We start from the raw sequence: 17,729 nt of genomic DNA, 5'->3' as shown, positions 1-17,729 counted from the left end.
AAGAACTTTTAAATTTAAGATGTAAATAAATTTTTGGTTTGTCTTCTTTCCTTATCGAGATGATTTATTTTGTTGTGGTAAATATGATTATCTCTCGAAAAACTTGTAATCTTTATTTGCTTCCACTTCTAGTTTTAATCGAAAAATACATATAAAATACTTTTTCTCTCATTGATAGTTTAGCTCATTGGCTAGGTACAAAAACATGTTTTGGTTATTTTAAAAATAAATTAGAGGTTTTCGATCATTCGAAATTATGTTGTGATTTACCTTTGTAAATTCAAAAGTCAATCTTATACCTTTACAGACACATATCAGTCGACACGGATATTATGATCATTCAATCTTCATCTCTTTCACAACTCTGAAGATTCATGATCTCGTGTATATACTATTTCACCATAGCACTTCATTGGAACCTTGAACCTTATCCCTGATGAAGCTTGAGATGACTCTTCATGATGGACACCATTATCATACACACTTCTTGATCAGAGATCTTCACTAACTCTACCGGATGCCGATTTACATTAGGTGTTGACCTCCAAAGGCGAGCTTTGATAACTTAATCTCTAAGCACCACAAATTGATCACCATAAATTGATCACCACAAAAGATGACAACTTCACCTTAAAATATTGTCATCGTTAAAACCAAATAGCCTTGATAATCACATCAGATAACAATTTAGTCTTCAAACATGACATCTTGGTCACCACTGATGAAAACTTCACCTTATATTGTTGTCGTTATCAAAACCGAATAGAATGTCGCAAACATCATACTTGCAAATATATAGATCCAAACATTATGAACGGACTTAGAAATTGTTGGTATCATGATGAGATATATGTGGCAATATAAATACCAACAAGTTTTCTCTAGAACTTCTCTTGATCTTGAGAGAAAAAATAGTAGTTTTAAGATGTACGTACATTTTTAGTGTGTTTTCTTTCCTTATCGAGATGATTTCTCTTGTTGTAGTTAATATGATTATCTCTCAAAAGTATTATTATTTTTGTTTGCCTTCATTGAGAGTTGAACTCAAGACCTCCCGCTTACTAAACGGGTGTTCTAACCAACTGAGCTATGAAAGGTAGTTGTTAAATTTTTTTATGTATTTTGTAAGATCATGTGTTTTAATTCAAAATATGAAAGAGGGAAATATTTAAAGATTTTTGGTGAAAGACTCATATTTTTTGGATTAAAAATGAAATTTCTATGAATTAAACAAAAAAATGATTAAATGAAAATTCAGAAATTAAAATAAAATTAAAAAAAAACATGGGTCATCAGATCTCCCTCATTAATTGAGATGGTTGATCTGATGGCTAAACGCGCGCTTCCACCAAATGCCACAGTCAATGCGTGTACACGTGTGGTAATTAGAAAGAATGGTTGAGATTAAAACGTTGAGAAATGATCTAATGGATAAAACCTTGCCACCATTCCACCGGAGCTAGGGCTCCGATCATCTTCTCCAATGGACCTCACCGGACTGGTCCACCATCAACCACCATCAAAATAAAAAGTAAGGATATTGTTTTAAAGGAAAAATACTTAGGAGCTCGAATCTGGCCTCCATTTCTTCCAATTCCAAGTATATTGAAAGATACATGGATTTGAATTTGAGGTGCATGATCTGAGTTGCTTCAATTTGACCTCAAAGCAACTCAATCTTGTTGCCTACATCGGTAGGACTTCAGACAACCAATAATCAAAGAACTTTTAAATTTAAGATGTAAATAAATTTTTGGTTTGTCTTCTTTCCTTATGGAGATGATTTATTTTGTTGTGGTAAATATGATTATCTCTCGAAAAACTTGTAATCTTTATTTGCTTCCACTTCTAGTTTTAATCGAAAAATACATATAAAATATGTTTTCTTTCATTGATAGTTTAGCTCATTGGCTAGGTACAAAAACATGTTTTGGTTATTTTAAAGAAAAATTAGAGGTTTTCGATCATTCGAAATTATGTTGTGATTTACCTTTGTAAATTCAAAAGTCAATCTTATACCTTTACAGACACATATCAGTCGACACGAATATTATGATCATTCAATCTTCATCTCTTTCACAACTCTGAAGATTCATGATCTCATGTACATACTATTTCACCATAGCACTTCATTGGAACCTTGAACCTTATCCTTGATGAAGCTTGAGATGACTCTTCATGATGGACACCATTATCATACACACTTCTTGATCAGAGATCTTCACTAACTCTACCGGATGCCGATTTACATTAGGTGTTGACCTCCAAAGGCGAGCTTTGATAACTTAATCTCAAAGCACCACAAATTGATCACCATCAATTGATCACCACAAAAGATGACAACTTCACCTTAAAATATTGTCATCGTTAAAACCAAATAGCCTTGATAATCACATCAGATGTACGTACATTTTTAGTGTGTTTTCTTTCCTTATCGAGATGATTTCTCTTGTTGTAGTTGATATGATTATCTCTCAAAAGTATTATTATTTTTGTTTGCTTTCATTGAGAGTTGAACTCAAGACCTCCCGCTTACTAAACGGGTGCTCTAACCAACTGAGCTATGAAAGCTAGTTGTTAAATTTTTTTATGTATTTTGTAAGATCATGTGTTTTAATTCAAAATATGAAAGAGGGAAATATTTAAAGATTTTTGGTGAAAGACACATATTTTTTGGATTAAAAATGAAATTTCTATGAATTAAACAAAAAAATGATTAAATGAAAATTCAGAAATTAAAATAAAATTAAAAAAAAACATGGGTCATCAGATCTCCCTCATTAATTGAGATGGCCAATCTGATGGCTAAACGCGCGCTTCCACCAAATGCCACAGTCAATGCGTGTACACGTGTGGTTATTAGAAAGAATGGTTGAGATTAAAACGTTGAGAAATGATCTGATGGATAGAACCTTGCCACCATACCACCGGAGCTAGGGCTCCGATCATCTTCTCCAATGGACCTCACCGGACTGGTCCACCATCAACCACCATCAAAATAAAAAGTAAGGATATCGTTTTAAAGGAAAAATACTCAGGAGCTCGAATTTGGCCTCCATTTCTTCCAATTCCAAGTATATTGAAAGATACATGGATTTGAATTTGAGGCGCATAATCTGAGTTGCTTCAATTTGACCTCAAAGCAACTCAATCTTGTTGCCTACATCGGTAGGACTTTAGACAACCAATAATCAAAGAACTTTTAAATTTAAGATGTAAATAAATTTTTGGTTTGTCTTCTTTCCTTATCGAGATGATTTATTTTGTTGTGGTAAATATGATTATCTCTCGAAAAACTTGTAATCTTTATTTGCTTCCACTTCTAGTTTTAATCGAAAAATACATATAAAATACTTTTTCTTTCATTGATAGTTTAGCTCATTGGCTAGGTACAAAAACATGTTTTGGTTATTTTAAAAATAAATTAGAGGTTTTCGATCATTCGAAATTATGTTGTGATTTACCTTTGTAAATTCAAAAGTCAATCTTATACCTTTACAGACACATATCAGTCGACACGGATATTATGATCATTCAATCTTCATCTCTTTCACAACTCTGAAGATTCTTGATCTCGTGTACATACTATTTCACCATAGCACTTCATTGGAACCTTGAACCTTATCCCTGATGAAGCTTGAGATGACTCTTCATGATGGACACCATTATCATACACACTTCTTGATAAGAGATCTTCACTAACTCTACCGGATGCCGATTTACATTAGGTGTTGACCTCCAAAGGCGAGCTTTGATAACTTAATCTCTAAGCACCACAAATTAATCACCATAAATTGATCACCACAAAAGATGACAACTTCACCATAAAATATTATCATCGTTAAAACCAAATAGGCTTGATAATCACATCAGATAACAATTTACTCTTCAAACATGACATCTTGGTCACCACTGATGAAGACTTGACCTTATATTGTTGTCGTCATCAAAACCGAATAGAATGTCGCAAACATCATACTTGCAAATATATAGATCCAAACATTATGAACGGACTTAGAAATTGTTGGTATCATGATGAGATATATGTGGCAATATAAATACCAACAAGTTTTCTCTAGAACTTCTCTTGATCTTGAGAGAAAAAATAGTAGTTTTAAGATGTAACTCAATCTTGACCTCAAAGCAACTCAATCTTGTTGCCTACATCGGTAGGACTTCAGACAACCAATAATCAAAGAACTTTTAAATTTAAGATGTAAATAAATTTTTGGTTTGTCTTCTTTCCTTATCGAGATGATTTATTTTGTTGTGGTAAATATGATTATCTCTCGAAAAACTTGTAATCTTTATTTGCTTCCACTTCTAGTTTTAATCGAAAAATACATATAAAATACTTTTTCTTTCATTGATAGTTTAGCTCATTGGCTAGGTACAAAAACATGTTTTGGTTATTTTAAAAATAAATTAGAGGTTTTCGATCATTCGAAATTATGTTGTGATTTACCTTTGTAAATTCAAAAGTCAATCTTATACCTTTACAGACACATATCAGTCGACACGGATATTATGATCATTCAATCTTCATCTCTTTCACAACTCTGAAGATTCTTGATCTCGTGTACATACTATTTCACCATAGCACTTCATTGGAACCTTGAACCTTATCCCTGATGAAGCTTGAGATGACTCTTCATGATGGACACCATTATCATACACACTTCTTGATCAGAGATCTTCACTAACTCTACCGGATGCCGATTTACATTAGGTGTTGACCTCCAAAGGCGAGCTTTGATAATTTAATCTCTAAGCACCACAAATTAATCACCATAAATTGATCACCACAAAAGATGACAACTTCACCTTAAAATATTGTCATCGTTAAAACCAAATAGGCTTGATAATCACATCAGATAACAATTTACTCTTCAAACATGACATCTTGGTCACCACTGATGAAGACTTGACCTTATATTGTTGTCGTCATCAAAACCGAATAGAATGTCGCAAACATCATACTTGCAAATATATAGATCCAAACATTATGAACGGACTTAGAAATTGTTGGTATCATGATGAGATATATGTGGCAATATAAATACCAACAAGTTTTCTCTAGAACTTCTCTTGATCTTGAGAGAAAAAATAGTAGTTTTAAGATGTACGTACATTTTTAATGTGTTTTCTTTCCTTATCGAGATGATTTCTCTTGTTGTAGTTAATATGATTATCTCTCAAAAGTATTATTATTTTTGTTTGCTTTCATTGAGAGTTGAACTCAAGACCTCCCGCTTACTAAACAGGTGCTCTAACCAACTGAGCTATGAAAGCTAGTTGTTAAATTTTTTTATGTATTTTGTAAGATCATGTGTTTTAATTCAAAATATGAAAGAGGGAAATATTTAAAGATTTTTGGTGAAAGACTCATATTTTTTGGATTAAAAATGAAATTTCTATGAATTAAACAAAAAAATGATTAAATGAAAATTCAGAAATTAAAATAAAATTTAAAAAAAACATGGGTCATCAGATCTCCCTCATTAATTTAGATGGCTGATCTGATGGCGAAACGCGCTCTTCCACCAAATGCCACAGTCAATGCGTGTAAACGTGTGGTTATTAGAAAGAAAGGTTGAGATTAAAACGTTGAGAAATGATCTGATGGATAGAACCTTGCCACCATACCACCGGAGCTAGGGCTCCGATCATCTTCTCCAATGGACCTCACCGAACTGGTCCACCATCAACCACCATCAAAATAAAAAGTAAGGATATCGTTTTAAAGGAAAAATACTCAGCAGCTCGAATCTGACCTCCATTTCTTCCAATTCCAAGTATATTGAAAGATACATGGATTTAAATTTGAGGTGCATGATCTGAGTTACTTCAATTTGACCTCAAAGCAACTCAATCTTGTTGCCTACATCGGTAGGACTTCAGACAACCAATAATCAAAGAACTTTTAAATTTAAGATGTAAATAAATTTTTGGTTTGTCTTCTTTCCTTATCGAGATGATTTATTTTGTTATGGTAAATATGATTATCTCTCGAAAAACTTGTAATCTTTATTTGCTTCCACTTCTAGTTTTAATCGAAAAATACATATAAAATACTTTTTCTTTCATTGATAGTTTAGCTCATTGGCTAGGTACAAAAACATGTTTTGGTTATTTTAAAAATAAATTAGAGGTTTTCGATCATTCGAAATTATGTTGTGATTTACCTTTGTAAATTCAAAAGTCAATCTTATACCTTTACAGACACATATCAGTCGACACGGATATTATGATCATTCAATCTTCATCTCTTTCACAACTCTGAAGATTCATGATCTCGTGTACATACTATTTCACCATAGCACTTCATTGGAACCTTGAACCTTATCCCTGATGAAGCTTGAGATGACTCTTCATGATGGACACCATTATCATACACACTTCTTGATCAGAGATCTTCACTAACTCTACCGGATGCCGATTTACATTAGGTGTTGACCTCCAAAGGCGAGCTTTGATAACTTAATCTCTAAGCACCACAAATTGATCACCATAAATTGATCACCACAAAAGATGACAACTTCACCTTAAAATATTGTCATCGTTAAAACCAAATAGCCTTGATAATCACATCAGATAACAATTTAGTCTTCAAACATGACATCTTGGTCACCACTGATGAAGACTTCACCTTATATTGTTGTCGTCATCAAAACCGAATAGAATGTCGCAAACATCATACTTGCAAATATATAGATCCAAACATTATGAACGGACTTAGAAACTGTTGGTATCATGATGAGATATATGTGGCAATATAAATACCAACAAGTTTTCTCTAGAACTTCTCTTGATCTTGAGAGAAAAAATAGTAGTTTTAAAAACATGTTTTGGTTATTTTAAAAATAAATTAGAGGTTTTCGATCATTCGAAATTATGTTGTGATTTACCTTTGTAAATTCAAAAGTCAATCTTATACCTTTACAGACACATATCAGTCGACACGGATATTATGATCATTCAATCTTCATCTCTTTCACAACTCTGAAGATTCATGATCTCGTGTACATACTATTTCACCATAGCACTTCATTGGAACCTTGAACCTTATCCCTGATGAAGCTTGAGATGACTCTTCATGATGGACACCATTATCATACACACTTCTTGATCAGAGATCTTCACTAACTCTACCAGATGCCGATTTACATTAGGTGTTGACCTCCAAAGGCGAGCTTTGATAACTTAATCTCTAAGCACCACAAATTGATCACCATAAATTGATCACCACAAAAGATGACAACTTCACCTTAAAATATTGTCATCGTTAAAACCAAATAGCCTTGATAATCACATCAAGATAGTAGTTTTAAGATGTACGTACATTTTTAGTATGTTTTCTTTCCTTATCGAGATGATTTCTCTTGTTGTAGTTAATATGATTATCTTTCAAAAGTATTATTATTTTTGTTTGCCTCTTGTTGTAGTTAATATGATTATTATTTTTGTTTGCCTCTTGTTGTAGTTAATATGATTATCTCTCAAAAGTATTATTATTTTTGTTTGCCTTCATTGAGAGTTGAACTCAAGACCTCCCGCTTACTAAACGGGTGCTCTAACCAACTAAGCAATGAAAGCTAGTTGTTAAATATTTTTATGTATTTTGTAAGATCATGTGTTTTAATTCAAAATATGAAAGAGGGAAATATTTAAAGATTTTTGGTGAAAGACTCATATTTTTTGGATTAAAAATGAAATTTCTATGAATTAAACAAAAAAATGATTAAATGAAAATTCAGAAATTAAAATAAAATTAAAAAAAAACATGGGTCATCAGATCTCCCTCATTAATTGAGATGGCTGATCTGATGGCTAAACGCGCGCTTCCACCAAATGCCACAGTCAATGCGTGTACACGTGTGGTAATTAGAAAGAATGGTTGAGATTAAAACGTTGAGAAATGATCTGATGGATAGAACCTTGCCACCATACCACCGGAGCTAGGGCTCCGATCATCTTCTCCAATGGACCTCACCGGACTGGTCCACCATCAACCACCATCAAAATAAAAAGTAAGGATATTGTTTTAAAGGAAAAATACTCAGGAGCTCGAATCTGGCCTCCATTTCTTCCAATTCCAAGTATATTGAAAGATACATGGATTTGAATTTGAGGTGCATGATCTGAGTTGCTTCAATTTAACCTCAAAGCAACTCAATCTTGTTGCCTACATCGGTAGGACTTTAGACAACCAATAATCAAAGAACTTTTAAATTTAAGATGTAAATAAATTTTTGGTTTGTCTTCTTTCCTTATCGAGATGATTTATTTTGTTGTGGTAAATATGATTATCTCTCGAAAAACTTGTAATCTTTATTTGCTTCCACTTCTAGTTTTAATCGAAAAATACATATAAAATACTTTTTCTTTCATTGATAGTTTAGCTCATTGGCTAGGTACAAAAACATGTTTTGGTTATTTTAAAAAAAAATTAGAGGTTTTTCGATCATTCTAAATTATGTTGTGATTTACCTTTGTAAATTCAAAAGTCAATTTTATACCTTTACAGACACATATCAGTCGACACGGATATTATGATCATTCAATCTTCATCTCTTTCACAACTCTGAAGATTCATGATCTCGTGTACATACTATTTCACCATAGCACTTCATTGGAACCTTGAACTTTATCCCTGATGAAGCTTGAGATGACTCTTCTTGATCGACACCATTATCATACACACTTCTTGATCAGAGATCTTCACTAACTCTACCAGATGCCGATTTACATTAGGTGTTCACCACCAAAGGAGGGCTTTGATAACTTAATCTCTAAGCACCACAAATTGATCATCATAAAAGATTACAGCTTCACCTTAAAATATTGTCATCGTTAAAACCAAATAGCCTTGATAATCACATCAGATGTACGTACATTTTTAGTGTGTTTTCTTTCCTTATCGAGATGATTTCTCTTGTTGTAGTTAATATGATTATCTCTCAAAAGTATTATTATTTTTGTTTGCTTTCATTGAGAGTTGAACTCAAGACCTCCCGCTTACTAAACGGGTGCTCTAACCAACTGAGCTATGAAAGCTAGTTGTTAAATTTTTTTATGTATTTTGTAAGATCATGTGTTTTAATTCAAAATATGAAAGAGGGAAATATTTAAAGATTTTTGGTGAAAGACTCATATTTTTTGGATTAAAAATGAAATTTCTATGAATTAAACAAAAAAATGATTAAATGAAAATTCAGAAATTAAAATAAAATTTAAAAAAAACATGGGTCATCAGATCTCCCTCATTAATTGAGATGGCTAATCTGATGGCTAAACGCGCGCTTCCACCAAATGCCACAGTCAATGCGTGTACACGTGTGGTTATTAGAAAGAATGGTTGAGATTAAAACGTTGAGAAATGATCTGATGGATAGAACCTTGCCACCATACCACCGGAGCTAGGGCTCCGATCATCTTCTCCAATGGACCTCACCGGACTGGTCCACCATCAACCACCATCAAAATAAAAAGTAAGGATATCGTTTTAAAGGAAAAATACTCAGGAGCTCGAATCTGGCCTCCATTTCTTCCAATTCCAAGTATATTGAAAGATACATGGATTTGAATTTGAGGTGCATGATCTGAGTTGCTTCAATTTGACCTCAAAGCAACTCAATCTTGTTGCCTACATCGGTAGGACTTTAGACAACCAATAATCAAAGAACTTTTAAATTTAAGATGTAAATAAATTTTTGGTTTGTCTTCTTTCCTTATCGAGATGATTTATTTTGTTGTGGTAAATATGATTATCTCTCGAAAAACTTGTAATCTTTATTTGCTTCCACTTCTAGTTTTAATCGAAAAATACATATAAAATACTTTTTCTTTCATTGATAGTTTAGCTCATTGGCTAGGTACAAAAACATGTTTTGGTTATTTTAAAAATAAATTAGAGGTTTTCGATCATTCGAAATTATGTTGTGATTTACCTTTGTAAATTCAAAAGTCAATCTTATACCTTTACAGACACATATCAGTCGACACGGATATTACGATCATTCAATCTTCATCTCTTTCACAACTCTGAAGATTCATGATCTCGTGTACATACTATTTCACCATAGCACTTCATTGGAACCTTGAACCTTATCCCTGATGAAGCTTGAGATGACTCTTCATGATGGACACCATTATCATACACACTTCTTGATCAGAGATCTTCACTAACTCTACCGGATGCCGATTTACATTAGGTGTTGACCTCCAAAGGCGAGCTTTGATAACTTAATCTCTAAGCACCACAAATTGATCACCATAAATTGATCACCACAAAAGATGACAACTTCACCTTAAGATATTGTCATCGTTAAAACCAAATAGCCTTGATAATCACATCAGATAACAATTTAGTCTTCAAACATGACATCTTGGTCACCACTAATGAAGACTTCACCTTATATTGTTGTCGTCATCAAAACCGAATAGAATGTCGCAAACATCATACTTGCAAATATATAGATCCAAACATTATGAACGGACTTAGAAATTGTTGGTATCATGATGAGATATATGTGGCAATATAAATACCAACAAGTTTTCTGTAGAACTTCTCTTGATCTTGAGAGAAAAAATAGTAGTTTTAAGATGTACGTACATTTTTAGTGTGTTTTCTTTCCTTATCGAGATAATTTCTCTTGTTATAGTTAATATGATTATCTCTCAAAAGTATTATTATTTTTGTTTGCTTTTTTCATTGAGAGTTGAACTCAAGACCTCCCGCTTACTAAACGGGTGCTCTAACCAACTGAGCTATGAAAGCTAGTTGTTAAATATTTTTATGTATTTTGTAAGATCATGTGTTTTAATTCAAAATATGAAAGAGGGAAATATTTAAAGATTTTTGGTGAAAGACTCATATTTTTTGGATTAAAAATGAAATTTCTATGAATTAAACAAAAAAAATGATTAAATGAAAATTCAGAAATTAAAATAAAATTAAAAAAAAACATGGGTCATCAGATCTCCCTCATTAATTGAGATGGCTGATCTGATGGCTAAACGCGCGCTTCCACCAAATGCCACAGTCAATGCGTGTACACGTGTGGTAATTAGAAAGAATGGTTGAGATTAAAACGTTGAGAAATGATCTGATGGATAGAACCTTGCCACCATACCACCGGAGCTAGGGCTACGATCATCTTCTCCAATGGACCTCACCGGACTGGTCCACCATCAACCACCATCAAAATAAAAAGTAAGGATATTGTTTTAAAGGAAAAATACTCAGGAGCTCGAATCTGGCCTCCATTTCTTCCAATTCCAAGTATATTGAAAGATACATGGATTTGAATTTGAGGTGCATGATCTGAGTTGCTTCAATTTGACCTCAAAGCAACTCAATCTTGTTGCCTACATCGGTAGGACTTTAGACAACCAATAATCAAAGAACTTTTAAATTTAAGATGTAAATAAATTTTTGGTTTGTCTTCTTTCCTTATCGAGATGATTTATTTTGTTGTGGTAAATATGATTATCTCTCGAAAAACTTGTAATCTTTATTTGCTTCCACTTCTAGTTTTAATCGAAAAATACATATAAAATACTTTTTCTTTCATTGATAGATTAGCTCATTGGCTAGGTACAAAAACATGTTTTGGTTATTTTAAAAAAAAAAATAGAGGCTTTTCGATCATTCGAAATTATGTTGTGATTTACCTTTGTAAATTCAAAAGTCAATTTTATACCTTTACAGACACATATCAGTCGACACGGATATTATGATCATTCAATCTTCATCTCTTTCACAACTCTGAAGATTCATGATCTCGTGTACATACTATTTCACCATAGCACTTCATTGGAACCTTGAACTTTATCCCTGATGAAGCTTGAGATGACTCTTCTTGATCGACACCATTATCATACACACTTCTTGATCAGAGATCTTCACTAACTCTACCAGATGCCGATTTACATTAGGTGTTCACCACCAAAGGAGGGCTTTGATAACTTAATCTCTAAGCACCACAAATTGATCACCATAAAAGATTACAGCTTCACCTTAAAATATTGTCATCGTTAAAACCAAATAGCCTTGATAATCACATCAGATGTACGTACATTTTTAGTGTGTTTTCTTTCCTTATCGAGATGATTTCTCTTGTTGTAGTTAATATGATTATCTCTCAAAAGTATTATTATTTTTGTTTGCTTTCATTGAGAGTTGAACTCAAGACCTCCCGCTTACTAAACGGGTGCTCTAACCAACTGAGCTATGAAAGCTAGTTGTTAAATTTTTTTATGTATTTTGTAAGATCATGTGTTTTAATTCAAAATATGAAAGAGGGAAATATTTAAAGATTTTTGGTGAAAGACTCATATTTTTTGGATTAAAAATGAAATTTCTATGAATTAAACAAAAAAATGATTAAATGAAAATTCAGAAATTAAAATAAAATTAAAAAAAAACATGGGTCATCAGATCTCCCTCATTAATTGAGATGGCTAATCTGATGGCTAAACGCGCGCTTCCACCAAATGCCACAGTCAATGCGTGTACACGTGTGGTTATTAGAAAGAATGGTTGAGATTAAAACGTTGAGAAATGATCTGATGGATAGAACCTTGCCACCATACCACCGGAGCTAGGGCTTCGATCATCTTCTCCAATGGACCTCACCGGACTGGTCCACCATCAACCACCATCAAAATAAAAAGTAAGGATATCGTTTTAAAGGAAAAATACTCAGGAGCTCGAATCTGGCCTCCATTTCTTCCAATTCCAAGTATATTGAAAGATACATGGATTTGAATTTGAGGTGCATGATCTGAGTTGCTTCAATTTGACCTCAAAGCAACTCAATCTTGTTGCCTACATCGGTAGGACTTTAGACAACCAATAATCAAAGAACTTTTAAATTTAAGACCTCCCGCTTATTATCTCTCTAAAGTATTATAATTTTTATTTGCTTTCATTGAGAGTTGAACTCAAGACCTCCCGCTTACTAAACGGGTGCTCTAACCAACTGCGATATGAAAGCTAGTTGTTAAATTTTTTTGTGGGCTTTTTTTGTAGGCGCACATCCTCAACTATGACCGCCCCGCCCCATTTTTTTGTGGGCTTTTGCGGGGAGGTCCTAAATAGGGCGGGCATGCCTGTTTGCCACCCCTAACTAGACAGTTTGATTAGTCTTCCATCCATAAATCAAAGTCAGACGAATAATTTGCACGCTAATATAGTGTGGGCTCTCCATCCGAGTTTCCTTTGGCTTAACTCCGCTCAAGCATAGTTCACCATCTTTCGAATCCCGACATGTATGCTCTCGTCTAAACCTTTTACAAAAGATTTGGATCGGTTATTAGTGCAACCCACAAGAGGATCTCATCAACCAGCTTCTTGTATTTTAAGGTTTACTTGCCCAATGACTTACACACATGTTAGACTGCTTAGTCTGTGTTTCAAGATGAGTCGAACAAGGAGCTCACATGTTGACGCCAGGAGAACACAAGAGTTAAAGCATGTTGGATCGATGTGTGATGTCGTTAACAATTGTGGTGATGACGTCTCCACGAGCATTTCGTAGCACAAGTTTGGGCCACCATCACAATCTCCTTTAGTCAGTGTTTTGAGTCGATCGACTTACCGAAACACATCGTTGACCCTCGTTCGCATATCAAACACTTTTTGAACGTCGTTTCAATGTCTTTTTTATTTTTAATTTAAGAGATCACAAATTCATTTGTTTTCTTTCTATAAAAATAATACTTCTTATTTCAAAATAATTGTCGCATCTTATAAAATTATTTTTTCTAAAATAAATGTCTGCATTTTAGTTTTCAATACAATTCTAATATTTATCTTTGAATTATACCCTCAATTAATACTCTCAATTTATTATTCTCTCACTCTGCATTTATGATAATTCGAATACACCAATAATAAATAATAATAGTTTTATAAAAATATCATTCTCTTTCCTTTATTACATTTTTTTTATTTATATAAAATGATAGACTATGATAATCATTTTGGGAGAGAAGATTACTAACTAGTTACATTTTTATTTTTAAAAATTGCTTACAAGTAAAAAATAATTAAGATAAGAATAGTTCCATTTTTTTTCTAAAAAAAAAATACAAATAGTCAGATTTTGAAGAAAAAAACATCATTAAAGTTTTCCATTTCCTTAGGAAAAAAAATATACATTTTTGTTTTTGAGCAAGAGAAAAAAAACAAGAGAATGATAAACATCCTATTAATAAGTCTGAGATATCAATCATTTATGCTACAAAGAGTCTCGTTGAGAGGAACAAGAGAATACTGAGACCGAAGAGAGTCATCCACAGTGAACTGCAGAAATGGAGATTGGGTTTTTGGGTTTGGGGATAATGGGCAAAGCCATGTCAATCAACCTTCTACGCCATGGCTTCAAAGTCACTGTTTGGAATAGAACCCTTTCCAAGGTACGTAACCTACCTACTTTTTCTGCTTCTGCTATTCAACAATGATTCTTTGTTATTCTAATTCCATGTCTTTTGGATCTAATTGTAGTGTGATGAACTTGTTGAACATGGTGCTTCAGTTGGAGAAACACCTGCAGCTGTAGTCAAGAAATGCAAGTATACAATAGCAATGTTATCTGATCCTTCCGCTGCTTTGTCGGTCCGTTGCTGTGAAATCCGTCTATGAAATGAAACCTGTTTATTTTTCTCATATTGAAGTTCCTTTTGTGTTGATTTTTAGGTTGTGTTTGATAAGGATGGTGTTCTTGAGGAAATTAAAGGAAAAGGCTATATTGACATGTCGACCGTTGATGCCGAGACTTCTATCAAGATATCTGAGGTTGTTACTCTGCTGTTGCTGAGATTGTTTATCTAACTGTGAAGTATAAATATGTGATTGCAGTCATTATTTTGTATTTGGTTTGGCCATTGAAAGTTTCTGTTTTTATGGAAATTTAGTTTGTTGGGAAGTGTACAGTACCCGTTGAAAGCGAGAATTGAAAGACTATGTACTACATTATTGATTATTTGCAGATTGCAACTGAAAAAGCTTCTTTCTACAGGCAATCAAAGCAAATGGCGGCGATTTCCTTGAAGCTCCTGTTTCGGGTAGCAAGAAGCCTGCAGAAGATGGCCAACTAGTAATACTTGCTGCTGGCCATAAGGTATTTTTAAATGTTAAAGATGTTGGTAAATGTTGTTTCGTCTTGCTTGCATCTTGTTCGGTCGTGGTTTTAACTCTTTGGAGAATAGATTTATTCAGAAGTGTTCTCTCTTATGTTACATGGTTGGAAACTCTCAAGTGATTGTGTGTTTAATTCCAGCTATTTAGTTACTTGTAACTCCGTATCATTGTATGTATGAGTATGCAACAATTTAGTTTGTGAAAGAAATGAAACAAGTGAACTCACAATTCAAAATCAGTGAGACAGTGTTTTTTTGTTGTTACTTTCTCTCGTGCGGTGATAGTAATAAGAGATATCAGTCGTTCCCTTTTATATAATAGAGGTGTAGAAGTTTGTAATCATTTTCCTGGCATTAAGCGCTCATATAATTAACACTTGTTTAAACTGTTTATGAAAACTTTGGTAATAGCTCCGTTGAGATTGCACAGACGAAGGTTGTCTCTCGTTAGGCTTTAAGTATGATGTCGAGGGAAGTAATTACAAGAAACATGGGTTGAAATTCGGCCATTTAAATTACGAACTGAAGCTTAACAAAATAGACTAAATTGTTCCAAATACAAAGACCACATGTATCCGAATTACTATACATGATTTGTTTATCCTATACAATGAATCTAGGCATTGTTTACAAATTAGAGACTTTCCAAGTTTTATCATTGTTTTTAGCTGTGTCCATCGAAATTGATTGCATTTTGCATAGTTATGGCATTGTGTTTTGTTAATACAGTTGCGTGAATAAGTACTCCATTCGGATTCCTTGTTATTAACCGTCACGTTTTGAGGAAAATGAAGAACTACAAGCATGCATTGTACCTTCCTACATATTAAATTTAAGCGGTTGATTTATTTGATATATAGGAATTATATGAGGAAGCACTTCCAGCATTTGATGTACTCGGGAAGAAATCTTTCTTTCTCGGTGAGGTTGGAGATGGTGCAAAAATGAAACTTGTTGTCAACATGGTAATGGGAAGGTACTTTTCGTCACGATTTTTCTCTTCTATCCTTCTTAATTTCAAAGTACAAATGTGGATAAACAGCATAATTAAGCACTTATTATACAATTGCTTGTATATAAGTTATTTCTATAAAAAAAAAGTCAAATTGTTTTCATATACGCTATAAGTTATTTTCATATGTTTTGTTTTGTAAATTAGCTATTCTCTTCTATCTCTGTTGTTACAGTATGATGAATGCTTTCTCTGAGGGACTAACACTTGCTGAAAAAAGTGGCTTGAGCCCTGGCACACTTCTTGATGTGCTGGTAAGTTATTGGGATGAGGAAGATTCTTGCTGATGCTTTTTATTGATATTCTGAGACTATCTGGTGTACTTTTTATGCAGGATCTTGGTGCTATAAGTAACGGCATGTTTAAACTGAAAGGACCGTCGATGCTGAAGAACAGTTACGCCCCTGCTTTTCCACTGAAACATCAGCAGAAGGACATGAGATTGGCTCTTGCCCTTGGAGATGAAAATGCTGTACCAATGCCTGTCGCAGCTGCAGCAAATGAGGTAATACTATTTGTGTGCGTGTGATGAAATGATTCAGGTTATGAAAATAAATCTGAAAAATAGTTGAACATTTTTGGTTGGCATTATAGAAATTTGACGAAGTAATAAAATTTGAACTGTGTTTGTAGGCATTCAAGAAAGCCAGAAGCATGGGATTAGGAGACCTTGATTTTTCAGCTGTCCACGAGACTTTGAAATGAAAGCTCTTGATCATTGATCATCGACATGATTAATTTCTGAATTGATTTAACTACTGTTATGAGCAACAACAGCGTGATGTAAACCATAGATCTATATAATATGAAATGGCTGTTTGAACCTAGTTCTCATTGCTATATTCTGTTATTTGAATGTATTTATGAACCTTGTAAGTTTTTGCCTTCTTCACCACAACATGAAATTAAAATACACGCAAGAGCGAGCACACACCGGTAATTATGCCATTGAAGTTTCTACTCAACAAAGATACAATCATCCTGAATGAGTCCTTTCATTGAAAATAAGGTTACAATCTCAAATTAAACATACTCCCACACACCACTGGCTTCAATGATGTTTTGGGTGAATTAAGAGTATTTACCATTTGAAAATTGGAGAATAATCTCTTGAGATACTTGCCCCTCCATATTCATCTAATTTTAAATGATACTATTTATATTGCTTTTTGTTTACATTTGTCTATACAACCTCAAATCAAAGTCGTCATCATGATCCATAAGCAAGTCGACACATCTGAAAAGGAGCTCATCAAAGGGCATGTTCCTCTACCAAGAGTCAATCCATTTCAAAAGCAAACGTAAGTTGTGTGTTTGTTTGCCTCCATTTTCCCATGATTTCCATAAATTAGATGAATTAAACTTGAGAAATATGATCGCAAACAAGTTTCAACCTCAAATTTGACCTTAAAAAATTATGGCAATGGGTGGCCCTTCCACTAACTTTCGGTTGGCAGGTGTAACTTTTTGCACAAATATTATCAAATGACAAGTTTAATTCAGTCTACTGATACAACCACCGCTGAATCAATCGGTGGAAAGAAGGGTCCAATTACAGTTGTGGAAGAAT

The 17,729-nt window shown here is 33.5% G+C and overlaps 1 protein-coding gene and 7 non-coding genes across 8 annotated transcripts; 1 reads left to right on the top strand and 7 right to left on the bottom strand.

Moving 5' to 3' along the window:
* Nucleotides 1–1,023: 1,023 nt before the first annotated feature.
* Nucleotides 1,024–1,098, bottom strand: TRNAT-AGU (transfer RNA threonine (anticodon AGU)). The gene has a single exon. It is a non-coding gene; the product is annotated as a tRNA-Thr (tRNA).
* Nucleotides 1,099–2,497: 1,399 nt separating this feature from the next.
* Nucleotides 2,498–2,571, bottom strand: TRNAT-AGU (transfer RNA threonine (anticodon AGU)). Its single transcript has one exon. It is a non-coding gene; the product is annotated as a tRNA-Thr (tRNA).
* Nucleotides 2,572–5,218: 2,647 nt separating this feature from the next.
* Nucleotides 5,219–5,292, bottom strand: TRNAT-AGU (transfer RNA threonine (anticodon AGU)). Its single transcript has one exon. It is a non-coding gene; the product is annotated as a tRNA-Thr (tRNA).
* Nucleotides 5,293–7,522: 2,230 nt separating this feature from the next.
* TRNAT-AGU (transfer RNA threonine (anticodon AGU)) lies at nucleotides 7,523–7,596 on the bottom strand. The gene has a single exon. It is a non-coding gene; the product is annotated as a tRNA-Thr (tRNA).
* Nucleotides 7,597–8,983: 1,387 nt separating this feature from the next.
* TRNAT-AGU (transfer RNA threonine (anticodon AGU)) lies at nucleotides 8,984–9,057 on the bottom strand. The gene has a single exon. It is a non-coding gene; the product is annotated as a tRNA-Thr (tRNA).
* Nucleotides 9,058–10,703: 1,646 nt separating this feature from the next.
* On the bottom strand, nucleotides 10,704–10,780 carry TRNAT-AGU (transfer RNA threonine (anticodon AGU)). Its single transcript has one exon. It is a non-coding gene; the product is annotated as a tRNA-Thr (tRNA).
* Nucleotides 10,781–12,169: 1,389 nt separating this feature from the next.
* Nucleotides 12,170–12,243, bottom strand: TRNAT-AGU (transfer RNA threonine (anticodon AGU)). The gene has a single exon. It is a non-coding gene; the product is annotated as a tRNA-Thr (tRNA).
* Nucleotides 12,244–14,166: 1,923 nt separating this feature from the next.
* Nucleotides 14,167–16,986, top strand: LOC127076027 (glyoxylate/succinic semialdehyde reductase 1). The gene is made up of 8 exons (XM_051017580.1): nucleotides 14,167–14,424; nucleotides 14,513–14,623; nucleotides 14,705–14,803; nucleotides 15,027–15,128; nucleotides 16,008–16,123; nucleotides 16,335–16,413; nucleotides 16,494–16,664; nucleotides 16,793–16,986. Exons 1-8 carry the CDS (start codon nucleotides 14,320–14,322, stop codon nucleotides 16,862–16,864), a joined length of 855 nt encoding a protein of 284 aa, XP_050873537.1. The 5' UTR covers nucleotides 14,167–14,319; the 3' UTR covers nucleotides 16,865–16,986.
* The last annotated feature ends 743 nt before the right edge of the window (nucleotides 16,987–17,729 follow it).

The sequence above is a fragment of the Lathyrus oleraceus genome, chromosome 4, assembly GCF_024323335.1.
Source record: "Lathyrus oleraceus cultivar Zhongwan6 chromosome 4, CAAS_Psat_ZW6_1.0, whole genome shotgun sequence".
NCBI lineage: Eukaryota > Viridiplantae > Streptophyta > Magnoliopsida > Fabales > Fabaceae > Lathyrus > Lathyrus oleraceus.
This window is presented reverse-complemented; position numbering and strand designations above follow the sequence as displayed.

Excerpts from the sequence above, each read along its gene's own strand:
- LOC127076027 (XM_051017580.1), top strand. The coding sequence starts at position 14,320 with ATGGAGATTGGGTTTTTGGGTTTGGGGATAATGGGCAAAGCCATGTCA. Across the intron at positions 14,624-14,704 it reads ATCCTTCCGCTGCTTTGTCG|GTTGTGTTTGATAAGGATGG; the intron begins GTCCGTTGCTGT and ends GTTGATTTTTAG. Across the intron at positions 14,804-15,026 it reads CTTCTATCAAGATATCTGAG|GCAATCAAAGCAAATGGCGG; the intron begins GTTGTTACTCTG and ends TTCTTTCTACAG.